At 57.5% G+C, this 19,647-nt stretch overlaps 1 protein-coding gene across 4 annotated transcripts in view; it reads right to left on the bottom strand.

Annotated features, from left to right (window-relative positions):
• BRD3 (bromodomain containing 3) overlaps window positions 1-19,647 on the bottom strand; it is a 37,038-nt gene that overhangs the window by 6,259 nt on the left and 11,132 nt on the right. For all 4 annotated transcript variants that reach the window (XM_021671418.2, XM_064371737.1, XM_064371736.1 and 1 more), the window contains exons 2-9: window positions 15,875-16,200; window positions 14,957-15,094; window positions 14,236-14,383; window positions 13,082-13,296; window positions 10,811-11,182; window positions 7,956-8,084; window positions 4,633-4,824; window positions 2,919-3,154 (exon numbers count right to left, since the gene is read on the bottom strand). In XM_021671418.2, the coding sequence (XP_021527093.1) occupies window positions 2,919-3,154; window positions 4,633-4,824; window positions 7,956-8,084; window positions 10,811-11,182; window positions 13,082-13,296; window positions 14,236-14,383; window positions 14,957-15,094; window positions 15,875-16,087 (1,643 nt within the window). In that variant the 5' untranslated portion in view covers window positions 16,088-16,200. The remainder of the gene's footprint in view (window positions 1-2,918; window positions 3,155-4,632; window positions 4,825-7,955; window positions 8,085-10,810; window positions 11,183-13,081; window positions 13,297-14,235; window positions 14,384-14,956; window positions 15,095-15,874; window positions 16,201-19,647) is intronic.

Raw genomic sequence — 19,647 nt, forward strand, 5'->3', positions numbered from 1 at the left:
GCAACATGGCGCTGAGTCTCTGTCTACCTGCCCTGGGAGCCCACTGCACACTCCCTTTCCTCCCGACAGCAGGCTGCTCTCTGGGCCCAAGCTTTCTTCCCAAAGCGGTGCCTCAAGGCAGAAAATCAAAGGTTAGAAAAGTTGCTCCCAGCTGGGGGGTTTCCAGACCTTGGCCAGGAAACAGTTACGGAGGCTCGTTCCTCTCTACACCCCACAGGCATCTCAGAAATGATCCTGTATTCAGGTAATCCACAAGAAGGCAAGAAAGGAACAAAAGACACAGAGGAAAAAGAGGCTAATAAAACGGCAGACCGAAGTCCAATTACATCAGTAACTACGTGAAATACAAACGGTCGGAACATACCAGCTAAAAGCAAGAGAGACTCAGGTTAGATTAGAAAACAAGAACCAATGCACACAGTATCTACACAAACGCCACTTTATATACAGTGTTCTAGGTATGTTAAAAAGAAAAAAGTGAGAAAAAAATACACCATGCAAACTTAGTCAAAAGAAAGCTGGGGTGGCATATTAATTTCAGACAAAGTAAGCTTCAGAAAAAGGAATCTTTTCAGGAAAAAAGGACGGTGCAGGGCCGGTCACAGTGGCTCACGCCTGTAATCCCAGCACTTTAGGAGGCCGAGGTGGGTGGATCATCTGAGGTCAGGAGTTCGAGACCAGCCTGGGCAATATGGCGAAACCCCATCTCTATTAAAAATACAAAAATTAGCCAGGCATGTTGGGGGCGCCTGTAATCTCAGCAACTCAGGAGGCTGAGGCAGGAGAATCACTTGAACCCGGGAGATGCGGGTGGCAGTGAGCTGAGATTGTGCGACTGCAGTCTAGCCTGGGCAACAGACTCCATCTCAAAAAAATTAAAAGAAAAAAAAAAAAATCTCAAGTCAGTAATCTAATCTTCTACCTTAAAAAAACCAAAAAGAGAAGAATCCAAGTCTAAACTAAGCAAAAGGAAATCGTAAAGATCAGAAATAAATAAAAGCAAAAACATTTCAAAAAAAAAAATCAATGAAATCAAATTGTTTCTTTGAAAGATCAATAAAATTGGTAAGTCTCTTCCAGATTCACCAAGAAAAAAAGACCCAAATGACCAACATCAGGAATAAAAAAGACACATCACTACAGGCCCTACAGACATCGAAAGGGTAATAGAGGAAAGTAACCAACAAACTATGTCCCTAAATTTGACAATCTGTGTGGAATGGATTAGCGCCTTCAAAGGCTAACACTCACTCAGGAAGAAACTGATAATCTAATAACCCTATACCCACTAAACAATCCAAACTCCAGGCCAGACGGTTTTGGTAGTGAATCCTACCAACCATTTAAGTATTAACATCAATTCTATAAATTTACTCCAGAAAACACAAGGGAGGGGCAACACTTTTCAAATCATTTTTTAATTGCCTCTAATCACTCAAATATTGTGTCTCCAAGTCTTTCTTTTTTTTTAAATAAGAGATAGAGTCCTACTCCATTCCACAAGGTGGTCTCAAATTCCTGAGCTCAAGTGATCCTCCTGCCTTGGCCCCCCAAAGTGCTGGGATTACAGGCGGGAGCCACCGCACCTGGCCCCAACTCATTTTTGAGGCCAGCATTATATTGATACTAAAACCAGACAAAGATAGTACAGGCTGAGCATCCCAAACCAGAATGCTCCAAAATCTGAAACTGCTCAAAGGAAACGCTCACTGGAGCATTTCAGATTTGAGATGCTCAATGGGGATTCGAATATTCCAAAATCTGAAGCTTTTTTTTTTTGAAATATCCTTATTTTAAATAAAGGATACTCAACCTGTATAAGAAAAATGGATGTTTGGATCCTCCTCCAAAAAGGAGAGAGGGAGAAAAGAAGGGAAGAAGGGAAGGGAAGAACTGCCCTGACCACCCCGCTGGCCGCCTCCCTTAACGGCTGACCCAGCTGTCCAAACCTAAACCCAGGACCCCTGCGCTCCTCTCCCCCTCCCTCCAAGCACCAAGGCCTGGCCATGCCGCTACCGAAATAATGCCGTTTCCAGAGCCACACCCATTTCTTTTGCCTGCAGAACCACGATAACCTCCAAAGGCGTATCCATGCTTCTCCCATTCCTGTTTCCCACTAAGCTATTCTCCATAGCGACGAGGATCTGAATACTTTGAGCTTAAGTCCTAACTCCCCTTCATTTGCTTGAAAAGCAAGCATGAACACCTCAAACAAAGCTGGCCCATCTCAGCAGCCTCAACTCACCTCTTTTCCCAACTTGTTCTTTTTCAGTGGTGCCAACTTTGCCCTCATTCCCAAAGGGAACACGTCCTACTGGTCTCTCCGGCTTTGTACTGCTGTTCCCTCTTCTTGGAACTCCCTCCCCGGCCCTCTGCTGCCAAGCTTGCTCCCACAGGGCTGTGGGCTCCCCCTTGGGAAGCCTCCCTTCCACCTGGCCAGGAGAGGAATCCCGGGCCTGAGGGCCTTCCCTACTAGCTCATGTTGCTTTGTGGCTCCTGCGTGTCCCTAGCAGACACAGGGCGGTACCCAGCCACAGCAGGGGCTCCCAGAGGAGGCTGAATGCACCCGTGCACGATTCCACCACCACTGCCCCTTGCCTATGGGCAAGCCCAAAATGGGGCGCTCAGCTCCCTCCAGTCAAGATCTTTGGCCCAGACCAGGAAAACATCCCAAAAGCTTCATGACGTAGAGACCAGGCTGTGCCAGCGCTGCCATGTCCAGAATCCTGGCTGGCCCTGAAGGCAGCTGAGCAGTACCTCCTAGACCCCTGGACTTCCCAGCACAGGTCTAGCAGGTCCTCCGTCTCCCCGACCCCCTCACCCTGGTTTCCAGGTGCCCAAGGCGAAAAGCCCCCAGTCCCAGCACTGCGGCTCCATGAGCCCTCGTGGCGCGCTGAGCACTGGGCTCCTGGACCCACCTGCCCGCTGCGGTCGTGCTGTTGGCCTTCTTGGCAGGAGCCTTCTTCTGCTGGGCCTGCTTGGCAGGCGGGGCCGCCTTGGCCTTCTTCTCTTCTTCAGCCTTCACCTTGTGCTTCTCCTTCTCCTTCTCCTTGTCCTTCTTCTTCTTCTCCTTCTCCTTCTTCTCCTTCTTCTTCTTTGGTTTGTTTACTGGGGCCTGAGACAGGGCGGCCAGCTGCTCATGCACGGCCTTCAGCTGGAAAAGAATGGGCAGCTGGGCAGGTGCCGGGCATGGCCTGCACCACTGGGACTGCCTGGGGCCCTGGGATCGAGGGGGCTTGGGGCGACGTCAGAATTGCCTCAGTTGGGCAAGGAGGTGAACCAGAAGCACCCAGCCCTGCCCTGCCCCTCACTCCCCTGCAACTGCCAGTGACTCATGAACCCTCTCCGTCCCAGCTTCCTCACCTGCAATGGGGAAGAGCTGGCTGGCCATAGGCTGAGCACTGCGCAGGTGGCACAGCAGGGACTCGGTAAGGGCAGCTAACTTTTTCAATATGTTATATTTTAAGTTCTGGGATACATGTGCAGAATGTGCAGGTTTGTTACACAGGTATACACGTGCCATGGTGGTTTGCTGCACCCATCAACCCATCATCTACATCAGGTGGGCGGCTGACATTTTTATTATTATCATTTTTCAGATAAGGAAGACTATCTACAAGTTTAAATGCCCTCGCAAAGGAGGCTTTCATCAGTGACTTCTAGGAAGCCATTTGATAACACGCAGGGCTCCAGGGTTAAAACGATCCACTGCCAGCAGCCAGCATTCATCTGGGGCCGCCCCACCACTGGCGGTGTGCTAAGCGCCTCGCCCGCCCCACTCCAGCCACCCCCATGGGAGAGGAGAGGCCCCTTGAGATGCACTGCCCAGGTGAGGACACAGCCTGTCCCTGTCTCTGGGTGGTCTGGGCAAGGCCAACAGCGGGTGTGTGAGGGAGCTGCCACCCCTGTGGCCACACCTCACAGCCGTCTTCCCTACTGTGTCGTCCTTGCCACTTCAAAATCCAATGTCCGGCCCAACTCGGGACTGCAGGACCATCGCTGTCCTTGCAGCCCTGATTCACGCTGTTCCCCTCCTGACTGGACAGGCTTGCTCTATTTTCTTCCAACCTGGGGTCCCAGAAATCGTGCACCTGGCTGGCTGCCAGAGTTCTGGGGAAACAATTCACATCTTTCTCAATTCAACCTCAAGATAGCTCAGAGGGGGTGACATTCATCCCATACTGCAAATGAGGAAAGTGAGGCAGAGAAGGGGGAGGGAAGCACAGCCTGGCAGTGGGGCTGGGGCTGGGCAGCCACATGGCAGGACCCCCAGGACTCTGGAGCCTGTGCCCCACCCCACTGTGAGTGACCGCTTGGAGCCCAGGCACTGTGGTGGCCTCTGCAAGTGCCTCACAGACCTTTCTGGAGCAAAGCAAGGCACACATGACCACCGAGCTCCCACCTGAGGCCCGCCAGGTCTCCAGAAACATCCCAGCCATGTGTCCCTGCAGCCACTCACGCGTGTTGTGGGTCAGGCTCGCATCGCCCCGAGGGCCTTTGGGAGGAAGCACTGATCGGCTGCTGTGGGACATGGGGCCAAGGAGGGACCCATGCAAAGGGACGGACCTCGGGCTGCTGTGCCAGCCATCCCGCCTCGGCCCCTCAACTCCATGCCAGTGCGTCAGTGCCCACCTGCTCCTGCAGCTCCGCCAGCCTGGTGGCCCGCTCCTCCTCCGAGTCCGAGCTGCCCGAGTCCGAAGAGCTCTCCTCACTGCTGCGGCTGCTCTCGGCGCCCTTGCTCACCACGGGGGCTGCGGGGGCAGGCAGCGGTGGCGCCTCCACGGGCTCATCTGGCATCTTGGCAAACCTCATCTCAAACACATCCTGTGGGAGAGCAGGGGCTGTCCTGAAGACCTGCACGCCCAGAGGGCTGCCCCTTGGTGTGGGCCCCCAGGGTTCCCGAGATGCCCTTGGGGCAGCACCCACAGCTGCTACGAAGGTCGGGCCAGGAGGAGATGGGGTTCTGCCTGCCAGCGGGGCTGTGGTTGCTTCCAACTCACCCTCCCTCCCTCCCTCCCTCCCCAGGCAATTCCTGGGGACAGGCCTGGGAGCAGGGGACACAGGAGCTGGCCCACAGATCCCTTCACCAAGTCCATGAGCCCTCTCTAGAAGACACATGCATCCTTATGGTCTCCTGGCTGGAAGCTTCCGGGGAGCTGCCCCTGCTGTGAAACAGGAAGTGTCTTCCTTTGAACTTGGACAGGGTCTTCCGCGGCCACAGGGGTTCAAATGACCTCTTCCTATCTCTTCACCCCAGAGTTGACTGCCACATCACAGCTCATGAAGGGTCAACACCAAAAGTTGGCTCAAAAGGCCAAAGTCTAGTCCTATCAATATTTTATTTACAAAAAAATATATTAAAAGCTAGCCAGTCATGGTGGCGCATTCCTGTGATCCTAGCTGCTTGGGAGGCTGCGATGGGCCGATTGCTTAAGCCCAGGAGGTTGAGGCTGCAGTGAGCTGAAATCGTGCCACTGCACTCCAGCCTGGGTGACAGAGTGAGACTCTGTCTCAAATATATTTCTAATTCTTTTTACTTTTTTTTTTTCTCAAGACACAGTCTTGCTCTGTCACCTAGGCTGGAGTGCAATGGTGCGATCACTGCTCACTGCAACCTCCTGGGTTCAAGGGAATCTCCTGCCTTGGCCTCCCGAGTAGCTGGGATTACAGGTGCCCACCACCACGCCCGGCTCATTTTTTGTATTTTTAGTAGAGACGGGGTTTCACCATGTTGGACAGGCGAGACTCCTCACCTTGTGATCTGCCTGCCTCAGCCTCCCAAAGTGCTGGGATTATAGGTGTGAGCCACCATGCCTGGCCTACTTTATTTGTTGTAGGGACAGGGTCCTGCTATGTTGTCCAGGCTGGTCTTGAACTCCTGAGCTAAAGTGATCCCGCCACTTTGGCCTCCCAAAGTGCTGAGATAACAGGCGTGAGTCATCACACCCAGACTTCCTATCAAAACTGACTTTGGAAAGGTTTTGAACCAGGACCTAGGCCTTCAGTCACCCCTCTCAACAAACATCCCCTTCCCTGGGGCAGCACAGCTCACTAAAGACAGGGATGCACAGTGAGGTGGAAATGAGGGGAGATTGCTCTTTGCCAAGCTCATAAACCTGAATCCACACCGTCTGCACACGTGACGTGACCATTCAGGCTAGGCTCAGCTCTGGAAAAGCCCATCCTGGGCTCTTGTCTCCCAGGTCCTCGTCTCCCAGGTTCTCTCAGGAGACATCCCCAGAGGCATCCTGACCCCCAGAGCTGCGATCCAGGCCCCGACTCAGCCACAGCCTTGAAGCCATTCAGATCAGGTCGTTTTGGTGTTGGGCTCTAACCCCACAGCTTAATTTATAAAACAGTGTAATTGCTAAACAAGGGTCAGTAATGGAACTCTATCAGCCTCAGGATCTCACTCTGTTGCCCAGGCTGGAGTGCAGTGGTACAATCACAGCTCACTGCAGTCTCAAACGCCTGGACTCAGGTGATCCTCCCATCTCTCTTTCCCAAGGAGCTGGTACTACAGACACACACCATCACACCTGGCTAGTTTTTACAATGTTTCGTAGATAGCTGGTCTTGAACTCTTGGCCTCAAGTGATCCTCCCACCTCCACCTCCCAAAATGCTGGGATTACAGGCTGAGCACCATGTCTACCCAACAGCACCTGTTGCAGGGGCAGAGGCAGAGCTGCTGGCATCCCCACTGGGTTGGCAAGCCCGGGCGTCGCCCTCTATGCTCAGCTCCCTCATTAAGCTCAAGCGGGGATTTACGAGGCTCCAGAGGACTGACTGGGTTTTGCAAGGTCTTTTGTTCTTAGGACACAGTGAGGGAGGTCTCAGTGTGTCCTAAAACTGGGGTCCTGATGGCTTCCTCTGGATGTAGTGGGACCTCCAGGACCACTCTGTTGGGTCATCCCCAGCAGGACCCAGGACACAGAGAGGGTAGCAATGGCAGCAGCGCCTGGGAGAGGACCTTGGGCAGGCCCTGTGTGCAGGAGGGTGGGAGAGGCAGCAGGACCCTCGGTGTGAACGAGTTTCTCTCTCCACCCCTTTATGGGTCCTATCATCAATAATAAAACCATAAGCTGCTCGGGTACTTCAAAACAGTTCTGAGCAAGGACTGAGAACATCTTACATGACATTCTGGGTCCCATAAGAAGGAAGAGCATGCTGGAAGAGAACATATGTCCAGAATTCTCCCCTTTCCTCCAAAAATAAGGTCCTTCAATTAAATAACATTTATCATATTGGTGCTGTTATTTATAAAAGCAAATCACCTACGATCACAATTAGAAAAGGTAAAAACAGATTCTGGCACATCGACCCACACCAAAACATGTGTGTGGTACCTGGACTTTAGCAGAAAAATGCACACAAAGGCAGGAGGGCACGTGTGCGCACATACTACACACATACCTCCACATACACAGGTCCACACACACATATGTATACACATAGGTCCACACACACACAAATATCTCTGTGAGGCTGATGCATGCTCACAAAGTCCCTGTGCCGAGAGCCAGATCAAGACAGAAAAGCAGATTGCTGCACAAGCCACCGCCATCTAATTCATCCACCGGCTGCACTGACAGGCTAGCGTGGGAGCCTCTCCTTGCCACAGGGACCTGCTGGAAACTCCAGTCGGTGAAGCCACAGGACAAAGGACATCTGCTGTCCCACCTGCGACAGGCACCAGCCCCCGGACGGAAAGGCTCACTATTGCAAAACCACCACGGAGCCCCGGCGGCAGCTCCTGGAACCCAGCTCAGAGCCTGGCAGAGACCTGGTTGGCACTCGGGAAAAACGTGTGGAGGGAATGAGGCTCTCTCAGGCTTTCCTCGGCTGGACTTTCACATGAGTGTTCACCCTACACCGGGGAGTCCCCACCACACACCGGGGAGCCCCCAACCCCACACTGGGGAGCCACCCCACCTGTGCCCAGCATCAGGTTACCTGGAGCTTCCGGGCCATGGCCACCACCTCATGGTCTGGGGGATTGTATTTGTAGCAATTGGAGAACATGAGCCGGACGTCGGCAGCAAAGCCCTGTGCGTCTGGGTACTCCCGGCCATCCATCTTCCTCTACAACACACAGTGACAGGGGCCAGTGAGTGCAGCCTGTGGCTTCAGGACTCTCTGCCACACCCCATGAGATGAACTCCAGAGCCTCAGGGGCCACTGCCAGCTCAAGGGTGGTGCCTACTGGACTGGCAGGCAGCACACTCCAGCTCTCCGGGACCTCATAGGGGGAAGCTCAAAGTGAGGACATGACAGGGTGACTCAACGGCTTGGCAGGGAGGGCCTGGGACTCCACAAACACTCCAGACACACAGCCCCCACTTGGAAGAAAAAGGCGCTCAACAAGAAATCCTGGGTTCCCACAACTGTCCCTTAGCCCCTTCCCTGTCCAGTGAATCCTCACACACTGATGCGCCATCAGCAGCCCTGGGGGGCGTGAGGCTGCAGCGAAGTCGGATTTCACCAAGAACACGAAGCCTGCTGAGTGTACACAAGGAAACGTCACTGCTTCCCTCGAGGAAGCCAGCAGCTGTTAGCCAGCTCGAGTCTTACAGAAGCACCCCCGTATCCCAGGGACCCAGCTGGACTAAGGGATTCCATGCTGTGTCCAGCGGCAGCTCCTGAACCCCATAGGGGTAGACGCAGTGGGGGTGTGTGGGCTGACACCCACCCACGTTTACTAAGCCACACAGAGACCCTGTAGCAAAAGCCACCGCAGGTCCCACCTGGCTTTGGCAAGCAGAGAACTGAGGCCAAGGCCTGGGCAAGCAGTGCCAGGCAGCAGGGGTGAGGAGGGGCACAGCCCCCCAGAGCTGGGGGCTGCAGGTGGCTCTGCTGGGGGGGGGGGTGGCAAGCACCCACAACGGGACAGAGGCAGAATCATCGAGGGACGCTTCAAGATGGCCACTGGGAACACACCAGTTGGGACAAAAAGAGGTCACGCTGCGCCTGAGGGAATGAGCTTCCCATCCCAGGATGGCTCAAGGAGAGGGACCTGGTTGGGGACCTCGAAGGAGGACACGCACAGGGCAGGGCAAATCTAACCTGACCACTCTGCGGGGCCTAGGTTGCATTCGTCTAGGTGCCAGTGAGATGGAGGGGGTGGACACTAACCCACAGAGGGCGACCCCCGACTCAGGGTCCATACCCTTTGTACTCGGACATGAGCCCCTCCAGAAGGAAGGGCCGGCAGAAAAACCCAGGGGCATGGTGGGACCTGAAAGCCTCTGATATTGGGAAGAAAGCTTGTTTTCCATTTTAGCATGTGCGGGGACAAACCATGCCCAGAAGCTTCATCTTTAAAGTCTACAGGTCTCAAGGCCTCGCCCTGGTCCACTGACTGCCCTTTCCCCGCAGAGTCCGGACCAGACTCGCGGGGAGCAAGTGCTGCTGCCGCACCCGGCTTCCCCCCAAACCAGGACAGAGGGGAGTTCCCAACAGAACTTCCCCCCAAGTCAGGACAGAGGGGAAGCTCCCAACAGAAGAGATCAGGACTTTAAAGCGAACTCATGTTCTAGAGCTTCTTTATTATGCTTTCAAGGGCAGATCAGACCCTTTGACCAAAACGGAATTAAGCTGAGCTTGAGTCCAGCCCAAACTGGAACCCCCAGTGATGTTCCGAAATTCCCGTTACTGTGCTGCGGTGGAGACACACAAACCCTGGCCCTGGAGGCTGGAGCCAAGGCTCGTGGCAGCTTCTAGGCTGCACTGCTCCAGCCCTCAGCTTCCCCACCCAGGGCGACGGAGCCAGGCGGCCCCTGCTCATCGCTTTCACCTGAATGTGCACTGGAAACTGGGGCCTGGCCCAGCCAGATCTATCCTGACCTGGAATCCAGCAACCAGGGGAGAAAAGGCTTTCACCAGGAGCAAGTGCCTCAGGTGGGCAGACTGACTGCAACCGGCTTTTGCAGGCCCAGACCCCAGGATAAAAGCAAACAACTGCCCACCAGGGCTCTCCGCCGCTCTTCCCAGGGCCACATGGTTGGCGAAGGCGGCGGCCACACCTCCCTCAGCTGCCTGCACGTCCCTGGGAGCTGGCTTGGAACTCTCCCAAGCTCTCCCAGAGACGGCAGGTGCCAGCTGAGAGCTTGGAAAGGTGCTCAGGGAAGACCCGGTGGAGCTCACCCTGCCTGGGGTTGCCCCCTCCCCAGCACATTCTCCACCGCGTTATCACTCCCCTTCTCCCCCTACAACCCTACAACCCCCAGGACCAGACTCACTCTGACCTGCTATGAGGCACACAAGAGCCCAGGCAGAGGCTGTGGCCTCAAAAAGACTGGCACGGGGGAGGCCAGGTTCTGTCTCAGCTCTGCCACCTGCCCAGGGCCAGCTTCTGTCTGTTGAGGGGGTGGGGTTCAGAGGCACGTAGGGGGCAGAAGCCAGGCCATCCCTGCCGGCTGCCGCATTCTTGCCTGCTGTGAGGCGCCTGTCTCCTGGGCTTCAGGGAAGCAAATGCAGCTTTAAAACTTGTGCCAAGCATAAGAGTGGCCCAGCTCTAGGGCCTGATGATACAGAATGGGACGTGGGAAGGAAATAAACGAAATCACCAAACGGCTTCAAAGGGAATAAACAACACAGCTGCAGACTCTGGGACCGCAGGCAGGGCTAGCCTGCCTCACTGAGCCCTGCCAGCCACAGCCGGGGCCGCGGAGGCCAGGCCGGAGGGTGCGCTTTTCCGGCAGGTGAGACCCTGCTCCCTGAGAGCCCCCACTCAGCCGGCACAAGACATCAGCCCCCACGGCAGAGCTGCAGCACGTGGACAGAGCAGGGCGTGCCGCGCAGCCACGTACTTTCACGGTGCTGAGGTCCATGGGGTGCTTGATGATGTCGTGGTAGTCATGCAGCTCCAGGGCCTCGGCGTCCACCGGCTTGTAGAAGGGCCAGGCGTAGGCCGCATGCTTCTTGGACAGCATCTCCCTGAGGATGCTGTCGCAGTAGCGCAGGTGCTCAGACAGCCTGCCCTTCTTGCCTGCGTGCTGGGGCACCTCGCCGTCCTCCAGGTCCTTCTTGGGAGGCTTAATGGGGCGGCCCCCACTCTCCCGCCGCGCCACCACTTTGGCCTGCTTGGGGTCTGACAACGGCGGGGGAGACTCGCTCCGGCTGGCAGTGATGGCAGACGTCGTGGGAGTGGTTGTGTCTGCTTTCCGCTTCACGCCCTTTTTCTGCAACAGTGAAATAACCAGTGAGCACCGGACACCAGGCTGCGGCCCCGAAGACGCACGTCGCAGCAGCCACGGTTCTAGGGCACTGTCTGCCTGCCTGGCGCTGGGCTAAGCGGCCACATGCACGGCTCCACAGGAGAGGACACCAAGGCTCAGGGGCCATGTCACTGGCCCAAGGTCACACAGCTGGCAGTGGTGAGGCTGGAACTCCCCCTCAGGCTCAACTCTGAAACCCGTCCTCACTTGGGCGTGGGGAGACACCTCTCTCCCTTAGCCCCGAGGGCTCAGGGGTCCAGGGTGGGCTTACACCTCACACCCCCAAGCCATGTGAGGTGCTGCATGCAATTCGCCAGACGCCTAACAAGCACCCAGGTCGGGACCCGGGGACCCTGGGGCTGCAGAGATCTGGGAGGAACTCCCTGCTTTTAGAGACCAGCAGGAACATTCCAGACAAGGGCCTGAGAGCGGGACTCCACGGACAAACACAAGTTTTGCGGGACAATGGGGAGGCAGGAGAGCACTGAGGACACGGGGCAGGGGCAGCCGACCAGGAGGCAGGAAGCAGCCACAGCAGCTTTGGGAACAAGGGACTTCAGGGAGTGAGTGGGTGAGTCTGGACTCTATCCCGGCAGCAACGGGGAGCCACCGAAGGCTATTTCAAGCAAGGGGAGGAGGGAGACGACCCACAGAGCCTGCATGGGTGTGTCCTGGGGGGCGGAGCAAGGCACCAGGCACACACGCATATTTCACATTCAGGCCTCCTGGGGGTGTGCAGGTCTCTCTGGACAGACTGCAAGGGCCCAGCACCCATGGGCATCACTTCAGCGTGCTGGGGCCAGGGCTCAGTGTGCACCCTGAGACCAGCTCAGCCGGATTCTCATCTTAGCCCGGCAGGAGAGGAGCCAGCAGGAGCCACAGCTCCCAGCCCACGGCACCTGCCGTCTAGAGCACCACCCTCTACAGCCACTGCCCAGCCAAGCCGCCGCCCTCAGACTGGCAGGGGCCTGAGCTGGCTATCCACAAACACCTGACAGGCACCCACGGGCTGCCAAGCGCCAGGCGCGTGCCATAAAGGGCGGATGGGAGCAGGAACAGACTCATCTGGCCATGGCAAATGGGACAAGCTCCAGAAACAGCCTCGCTGGGGGAGGTGGCTTGGCCAGGGGCCACCCGTAAGTGCAGGCAGTGAAGGCCACGGGGAGGGGAAGCAACGGAGGTGGCGTTTTACCTTGGGCGAGCCATTTAACCCCTGTGAGCGCCCGCTTCCTCATCTGTAAGATGGGGGAAATACTGTCTGCCCCAGAGGGTTGCTGTGAGGATCAAATCGAAGAAGACAACACACATGAGTGCCTGGCACAGGCCCTGCCCAAAGCAGGACTCACCAGGCCTCGCCAGCCCCAGACCGTGCAGGGAGCACCCACTCCCTGCCGAGACTGCCAGGGCCCGCTGTGAAAAGCTCCCAGCCAATGGGAAGTGGGACAGGCAGGTCCTCACGGTCCCACGTGGAGCCCACAGGTGGACAACACAACCAGGTGGGTACAGCTGGCACTGCTCCCCGGGGTGTGAGCAGGGGAGGATGGGGACCCCTCCTACCCTCGATTCTCTTCCACACCTTCCCCACCTTGACCGAGCCCTTGGCCAGGGCTTCCAGCCAGAGAAGCTGGGGTTCAGGTTCAGCCAGGCCCTCCCTTACCAGCTGTGTGACCTTCAGCTCCCCAAGCCTCGGTCTCCTCATCTGCGTCAGGAACAATGGCCTGACCTCCCAGGGCGCAGAAAGAACCACTCCCAACAGCCGGCACTCAGGGAGAGGTGGGAGCTCCCCACCCGCTGGTCCTGCCCCAACCCCAGGAACCCTGGCTAGGTTCAGATGCCCCAGCCGACCAGCCTCAGGGTGCTCACCTTGACAACGGGCGGTGTAGGAGGAACCACGGGGACGATGGGTGTGGCAGGAGGAGGTGGGGCGGCAGCTGGGGGTACTGGGACCGATGTGATGTTTGCGGTGATGGTTGGTACAGGGGTGGCAGCGATGACGGGCGTCTGGGAGACAGTGGGGGGTACGCTCTGAAAGGGGGTCGCTGGGGAGACAGAGGACACGGCCGCCACTTGCTGCGTACCTTCAAGACAAGGAAGCGACATTCAGCACGGCAGGCTCTACTAGTATTTCCAGAAGCTTCCAGTGCCACCCCTCCAGTCAGAACATGGGGCCAGTTCTGTGCTGCCAAGACCCCCAACCAGAAGAGCCCTCTACCCTGAGATGCCCCCAACCCTGCATCTTGGGGGCAGGGCTGGCCTGGCTCATCTTGGCTGAGGGCTCCCTGTATGAAGGGGAGGGCCCCCCGCCACAGGCCACAGGAGGCTGAATGAGGCCAGGGCAGTACCATGCCTGCAGTTAACAGCCAGCCCTGGAGTAACGGAAAGCTGGTACTGAACTCAGTTCCCTCAACAACAAGCTGAGTGACCAAGGACAAGGTCATACTTAAGTCACCAGCTTCTCCCATCTGCAACATGGGATGGCCCATGGCACTGGCCATCCCGCCTGGTCAGCCTCTCCCTCCAGACACGCCTGCATGCTGGGTTCCCAGGCCAGGTAGGACCCCAGGGCTCATGGCACTAATCACCACTGTGCTCCCCGACAGGGAGACTCGGTCTTACTTGACCAAGGAGCCAGGCAGGTGACGGTGACTCTCGGGTCAGATAATAAAATGAGTGCTGAAGAGAGAAAGCCCCAGGAGGGCACAGGCCCCAAGCTTCATGGAAGAAGGGACTTCAGGGATGGAGCTGGAAGGGGAGCCGGATTTGGGAGGCAGAGAGCAGGGACAGATGACCCTTCTAGACCCTGAGCTCCTCCCTAGAGTGGGCTCAAAGACAGCCAGTTACGGCGTTAAAGTCTTCTGCGTCCTTGGGCCAGCTGCCCTTCCAAACACCACCCACAGGCCACACTCGGCCAACAACCAGTGCCCACGAGCTCTTCACAGACGGGGAAACAGCCAGCGTCCCAGCCCAGCCACCCGGGGGCCTCTGCACCTCCCCCCACCAGCCCTGCCTCCCTTTACCTGTGCTCTGGGCTCCCGCAGCTGGCTTCCGGCCTTTGCCCTTTGGAGCAGGGGGTAGTAATTCAACTTCCTCTTGGGGCATCTGGGCCACTTTTTGCAGAAAAATTTTCTCTAAGGCTTGGGCCATTAGCACTATATCGTCTGTGGGCTGAAGACACAGAGAGAACCTAAGTCACGTGTCAGGAAAGGAGCTGTGCGTTTGCAAAGGACATTATTAGTTGTAGCTCAAAATCATTTAAAATTTGTTAACAAATTTGGCAGCACAGGAGAGGACAAAATGAATATGTATATTTATTTTTTTATTTAGATGGAGTCTTGCTCTATTGCCCAGGCTGGAGTGCACTGGCACGATCTCAGCTCACTGCAACCTCCGCCTCCAGGGTTTAACTGACTCCTGCCTCAGCCTCCCAAGTAGCTGGGATTACTGCCACCATGTCTGGCTAATTTTTTTTGTATTTTTAGTAGAGATATGGTTTCACCATGTTGGTCAGGCTGGTCTCGAACTCCTGAGCTGGTGATCCACCTGCCTCAGCCTCCCAAAGTGCTGGAATTACAGGCGTGAGCCATGGCGCCCGGCCAGGTGATATGCTTTGGGCCTGCCCAAGAACTGCTCCAAAGCGCATAGGCCCGCCTGGCAGCAGCCAAGAACAGCTGGGGGATCCGCCCCACACAGCACCCGAATCCTTACTGTAAGCAGCGTTCTAGGCCCGCATCTTCTTACCTTGTTATAAATGTAACAATTTGTAAACATGGTGTTGAAGTCCTGCATACATTCGCTTGCACTCCAATAATAATTATTTTCTAGTCTCTTCTTAATAGTCCCCATATCCATTGGATTTTTTATTATTTTATGATAATCCTAGGAAAAAGATTTTCAGAGGTATTACCAACAGATTCTACATAATTATTTCCACAATTCCCAAGTGGACACAGCCTGGTCCTCCCAAGTGAACTGAGGGCTGGGGCTGGCCCGAGGCACGTTCTGACCCAGTGGGCCATAGTAGGGTGAGCACTTGGCCAGCTCCAAACTCCTGCCCAACCTCTCATGGACCACAAGCCTGTGCAGAGGGGAGCCCACGGAGCTAGGGCAGACCCCAGGAGGGGCCTACATACTGGAGATGAGGCCAAACCCTCCAGGGTCTAAACCAGCAGGTGACCAGGGCCTAGCAGAGCCCAGAGCCCAAGCCACCAAGTGCCGGCCCAGGGCTTCCTCTGCAAGGCTCAGGATGTGCCTATTTGGGCCCAGATCAAAAATGAGCACGCAGCTGAGGGCGCCACCGCCTGGAAAGCAGGCCTTAACATACACTCGGCCTCTGACTCCAAGTGGGCTCGCCAAGCTGGCAGATGGACCATCCTGCAGAAGCCAGTGAGGCAGAAGGTGGCCCCAGTGAGCCTCTACTCCTGAGTCCCATCACTGTCCACCTGCCTTCCTCCCCAGAGGCGTATGGCTTCTCCCTATTTCCTGCACCTGGGGCAGCCACCCTCCTCTCCCATGCCCACGTGCGCCTTTGTGCTGCGGGCTTCCTGAGGCACGAGCTGTCCCCAGCTTAGCAGCTAGGGACACAGGAGCAGTCTTTCCAGGAGCGGGGGCAGCAGGAGGCAGCAGAGCACGGCTCTTGGGGAGGTGGCAGCCACGCACCGGCAGGTTCAATTTGATTGCGTCCACGGGCTGGTAGAAGGGCCAGGCAAACTGGTGTTTCCAGAGCGTCTTCACCACCACGTTCTGCATGTACTGCAGCTGGTTGGTCTTGCGGCCGGGTTTGCTGGGGTTGGAGACCTCGGGGGGCGGTGGGTTCACAGGGCCCGGGGCCGCCGGGATCCCCGCGGGGGTGACTGTCGTGGTGGTGGACATCCTCCGGCAGCTCACTCACTCTCTGTCACAGCAGCGGCTGGGAGAGGCCCTGGCTGCTTCTATGCTCCCTGAAGAGGCGAGACGTCCCATTTCCGGGCTCAACCAGGCGACGGCTACAGGGGAGAGAGACAGACAGTCACCCAGGGACCCCCACCTCTCCCAGCCTTGGCAGGCTCCCGAGGGTACTGTTGGGCCCCAGCAGGGCCTGCTCCACTCACTCACCCCCCTCGCCCACCCACCCAGACGAGTGGCTGTCAGGGAAGCTGCTCAGGTCAAGCTAGGGACGACTCTCCAACCACTGCTCTCAGACCCGGGGGCAAGGCGTGGGCAGTGGCGTGAGCTCAGGCACTAGCCTCCTGCTCCCAGGCGGGGGCTTGGAGCACGCGCTGGGATGCAGGGGTGCCGAGGGACTCAGCCACTGGCAGCCTTGTGCCCACCAACCACCCACTTGTGGGGGCCCACTGGCAGTCACTGGGCTCTAACGGCTTGGCTGCTACAACGTTCTGAAGGGCGTGGACAGCCACGGTGTGGGCCCAGAACAGCCAGGGCAAGTGGGGCCGGCGCAACAGACGTTTGCAGACCCACGTGGCAAGAGCCACGCCAGGCAGGAAGAGACCTTGCGTGAGGCCGAGCAGGGAGGTTCTATCGTAACCAGGAGAATGAGCCCAGTTTGTGATGACAGCATGGCTGTGACCCGGCTTGGCTCTCAGCCAATCAGAGAAGCAGGAGCAGCGGCTTGGACCCTGCCGACCTCCACACCCCAGTTCACCACGAGGAGCCCTGCACACCTGAGCTGCTGGGCTTCCCTGGCCCCGACTGGCTGGCCACATGCAGGGCTGGCAGGAGGAGGCCACCGCTGCCCTGCGTGTCCCAGGGCAGGGACTGAGACTGCCCACAGGAACGCTGTGCACTAGAGAATGCCTCAGGCCTCCAACCATGGCCAGGGCCCTGCAGATGGCCCCATGTCTCCCTGTAAAGGTGTGGCGCAGACGTGAGGAGCTCTAACCCGGCGCCTGGGACTTCAACTTCAGCCTCATCCCTTGCTGCCATTTAGGCCTTTCCCAAACTTGTACAACTGACGATTAGACAGGTCAGGGCTGGAGGCTGCCCTCGGGGCACAGGCAGCAGCTCTGCCGTGGGAGGAGCCAGCTCTGGCCCCAAGAACCAGCCACTTGTGGACGCTCAGGGCAGACAGTCAAGACTAGGAGAAGTTTGTGAGCTGGCTGACATCTGGTTGGTCCCCTGAAATCTGCCATGGTGGGCACAGTTACATCACAACAATGGGCAAATACTATGAACCAGGGCCCCCTCCCAAGCTGGCTGTCCAATGTTGTCAGCACCCTGAGTGACAACCTCACTTCTTTCCCCCTACCCGAGTGGAAAGGGCTTCAAGGCTACACACGACACAGCTCACCCGACAAGCCTGCACCGGCAAACACACCTCAACTCCAGAGGCTCCCACCCGTGCCAAGGTCTCAGGGAGCCCCTCACACCACCCTCTTCCAACCCTCCAGAGGTGAGCAGGTGCCTCCACGCCCCTCCATATTGCTGACCTGGCACTTACAGCCCCAGGCTGGAACCCTGGTGGGGAGGGCAGCTCTGCTGGCTTCTGTGTCTTCACTCTGGACAGACAGCTGTTGTGCCGGGTACAAACCTGGGGGCACCCCAAATGCCTCTCTTCCCGCTGCCCCAGGCCAGCACGTGGCGGCACTGCCCCTCACCACCACCACTTGCTCTGATTTCCAAGAAGCCCTCCCAGTAGTGCTCTCTGCTCTGCCCCGCAAGGACAGCCCCGCCCTGTACCGCAGGGTGATCTGTTAAAACCAAGTTGGATCGAGTCACTGGTCCGCTCAAAAACTCCCAGGGTCTCCATGTGACTCAGTGAAAGCGAGTCCTGCCCCACCCTGGCTGGTGGGGCCTGGGTGACCCAGGGTGACTGGGTCCTGAGACCTGTGTCCTTTTCCTGTGACTTGTGGCCCTCCCTCAAGGCCTGGACAGTAGCAGGCTCCTGCCCTTCCAAGGCCTCCAGGTACCTCCCAGAACACCCTTCCTGCTGGCCAACACAGATGCTGGGGCCAGCCACACCACCTGGTCCCTCCACTTCCCCACGAGGCCCCTGAGGGTGGAGGAGTCAGACACAGAAAGTGCTTACACCAGTGACCGACACCAAGCACCATACGCAGCTCCGCTGAAACTGCCAGGACCAGCACCCTGACGGAAAGCCCAGGCTGTGCTGCTGCTGCCTCCCAGGGCCTAGATGTCAGCTCCCAGGTGTTGGTCAGGTGGGGAAATTCCCAGCACCCACTGCTGCCACACGGGCCCAGGGAGCCAGGAAGTGAGGCTGAAACTGACTTCTGGGGGTAGGGTGGTATTCATGGCACAAAGGAGGGCTCCCAGGCTGCAGGCCAGCTTCCTCCAGCATGAGGATGGATGATCACAGCTCAACGTGGGGACCTGATTACGCTGCCATCAGGACCCAACACCTGCCGGATCAGGCCCTCTAAGCCACCCACTTCCAACCACCCGCCCGCTGTTCCAAACCCGAGGCTGAGGAGGAGCCATGGACACAGGAGTGCATCCCCTGTCCTGGGTGGGGAGGGCAGCCCCGCCCAGCTGTAGACTGTGAGCCTGAGCAAGGCAGAGGGAGGAGCGCCCTGGGCTGGCACCAGCCCACCAGCCACGGCAGAGCCTCCCGAGGCCCAGCCCAGGAGCCCTCTTGGCGCTGCCGGGGAAATCACAGTCAATGCGGTTAAAGCTCTGGAGCTATGCCTGGTGCCAGAGTGCGCTCACTGAATGCCAGTGCTCACTACAGGCCCTAAGGGTGCAGCTCACCTCCAGCTCTGCTACCTGGCGGAAACACCCTGACCCCAACAAGACCTGGAAGGCTGAGCGGTGAAGTGCAAAAAGCCCCGGGCACACACTGGCAGGCGACTGCCCCCAACCCTGGTGGCAAGGCATGGTGACCCCACCTCTCCTCTCCAGGAACACAAATCCTGCCCTCTGAGACACCTACACCCCACACATTCAGATTTTTGCAAAAACGTAAGGACAACACGAAGCGATAGTAAGCAGCCCTGCGTCCTCCAGAAGCCCTTGGCCCAGAAGCAGAGCCCCCAGGCAGCCTGGCACCAACCAGTGAGAGGGGTGGGGAAGGAGGGCAGCCAGAGGGCAAAAGGCTAATGTCCCCTTCAAGCCCCTTCTGCTACCAGGTGCCAGGACCCACCACCTGGCAAGAGCCACGCCAGGCAGGAAGAGACCAGGAGGCCACAGTCAGGTGAGACTTGGGGGGGGGTGGCCCCTCCCTTGTGGGAGAGTGTGCCGGCTCCCAGAGTCTCAGAGAGGGAGGGCTGAGAGGGGATGGGTGCTGTCAGCCTGCACTCCCTGAACCTCAGGTCCCGTCCACAGAGGCCTTCCCTCCAAGTGCAGTGGGTGGACAGGCGAGAGCCACAGCCAGGGTCTGGCTCTGCCACGCTCAGTCTCTCGACTGTCCAGACAGAGAAGCTGAAGAAGCCAGCCAGCATTTGTGCGAGAGAGCCTCAACAGATGCTGGAAAGAACCAG

This window comes from Aotus nancymaae, unplaced genomic scaffold, assembly GCF_030222135.1.
Source record: "Aotus nancymaae isolate 86718 unplaced genomic scaffold, 86718_ANA_hifiasm-v0.15.2.pri h1tg000158l, whole genome shotgun sequence".
In the NCBI taxonomy this organism is placed as follows: domain Eukaryota; kingdom Metazoa; phylum Chordata; class Mammalia; order Primates; family Aotidae; genus Aotus; species Aotus nancymaae.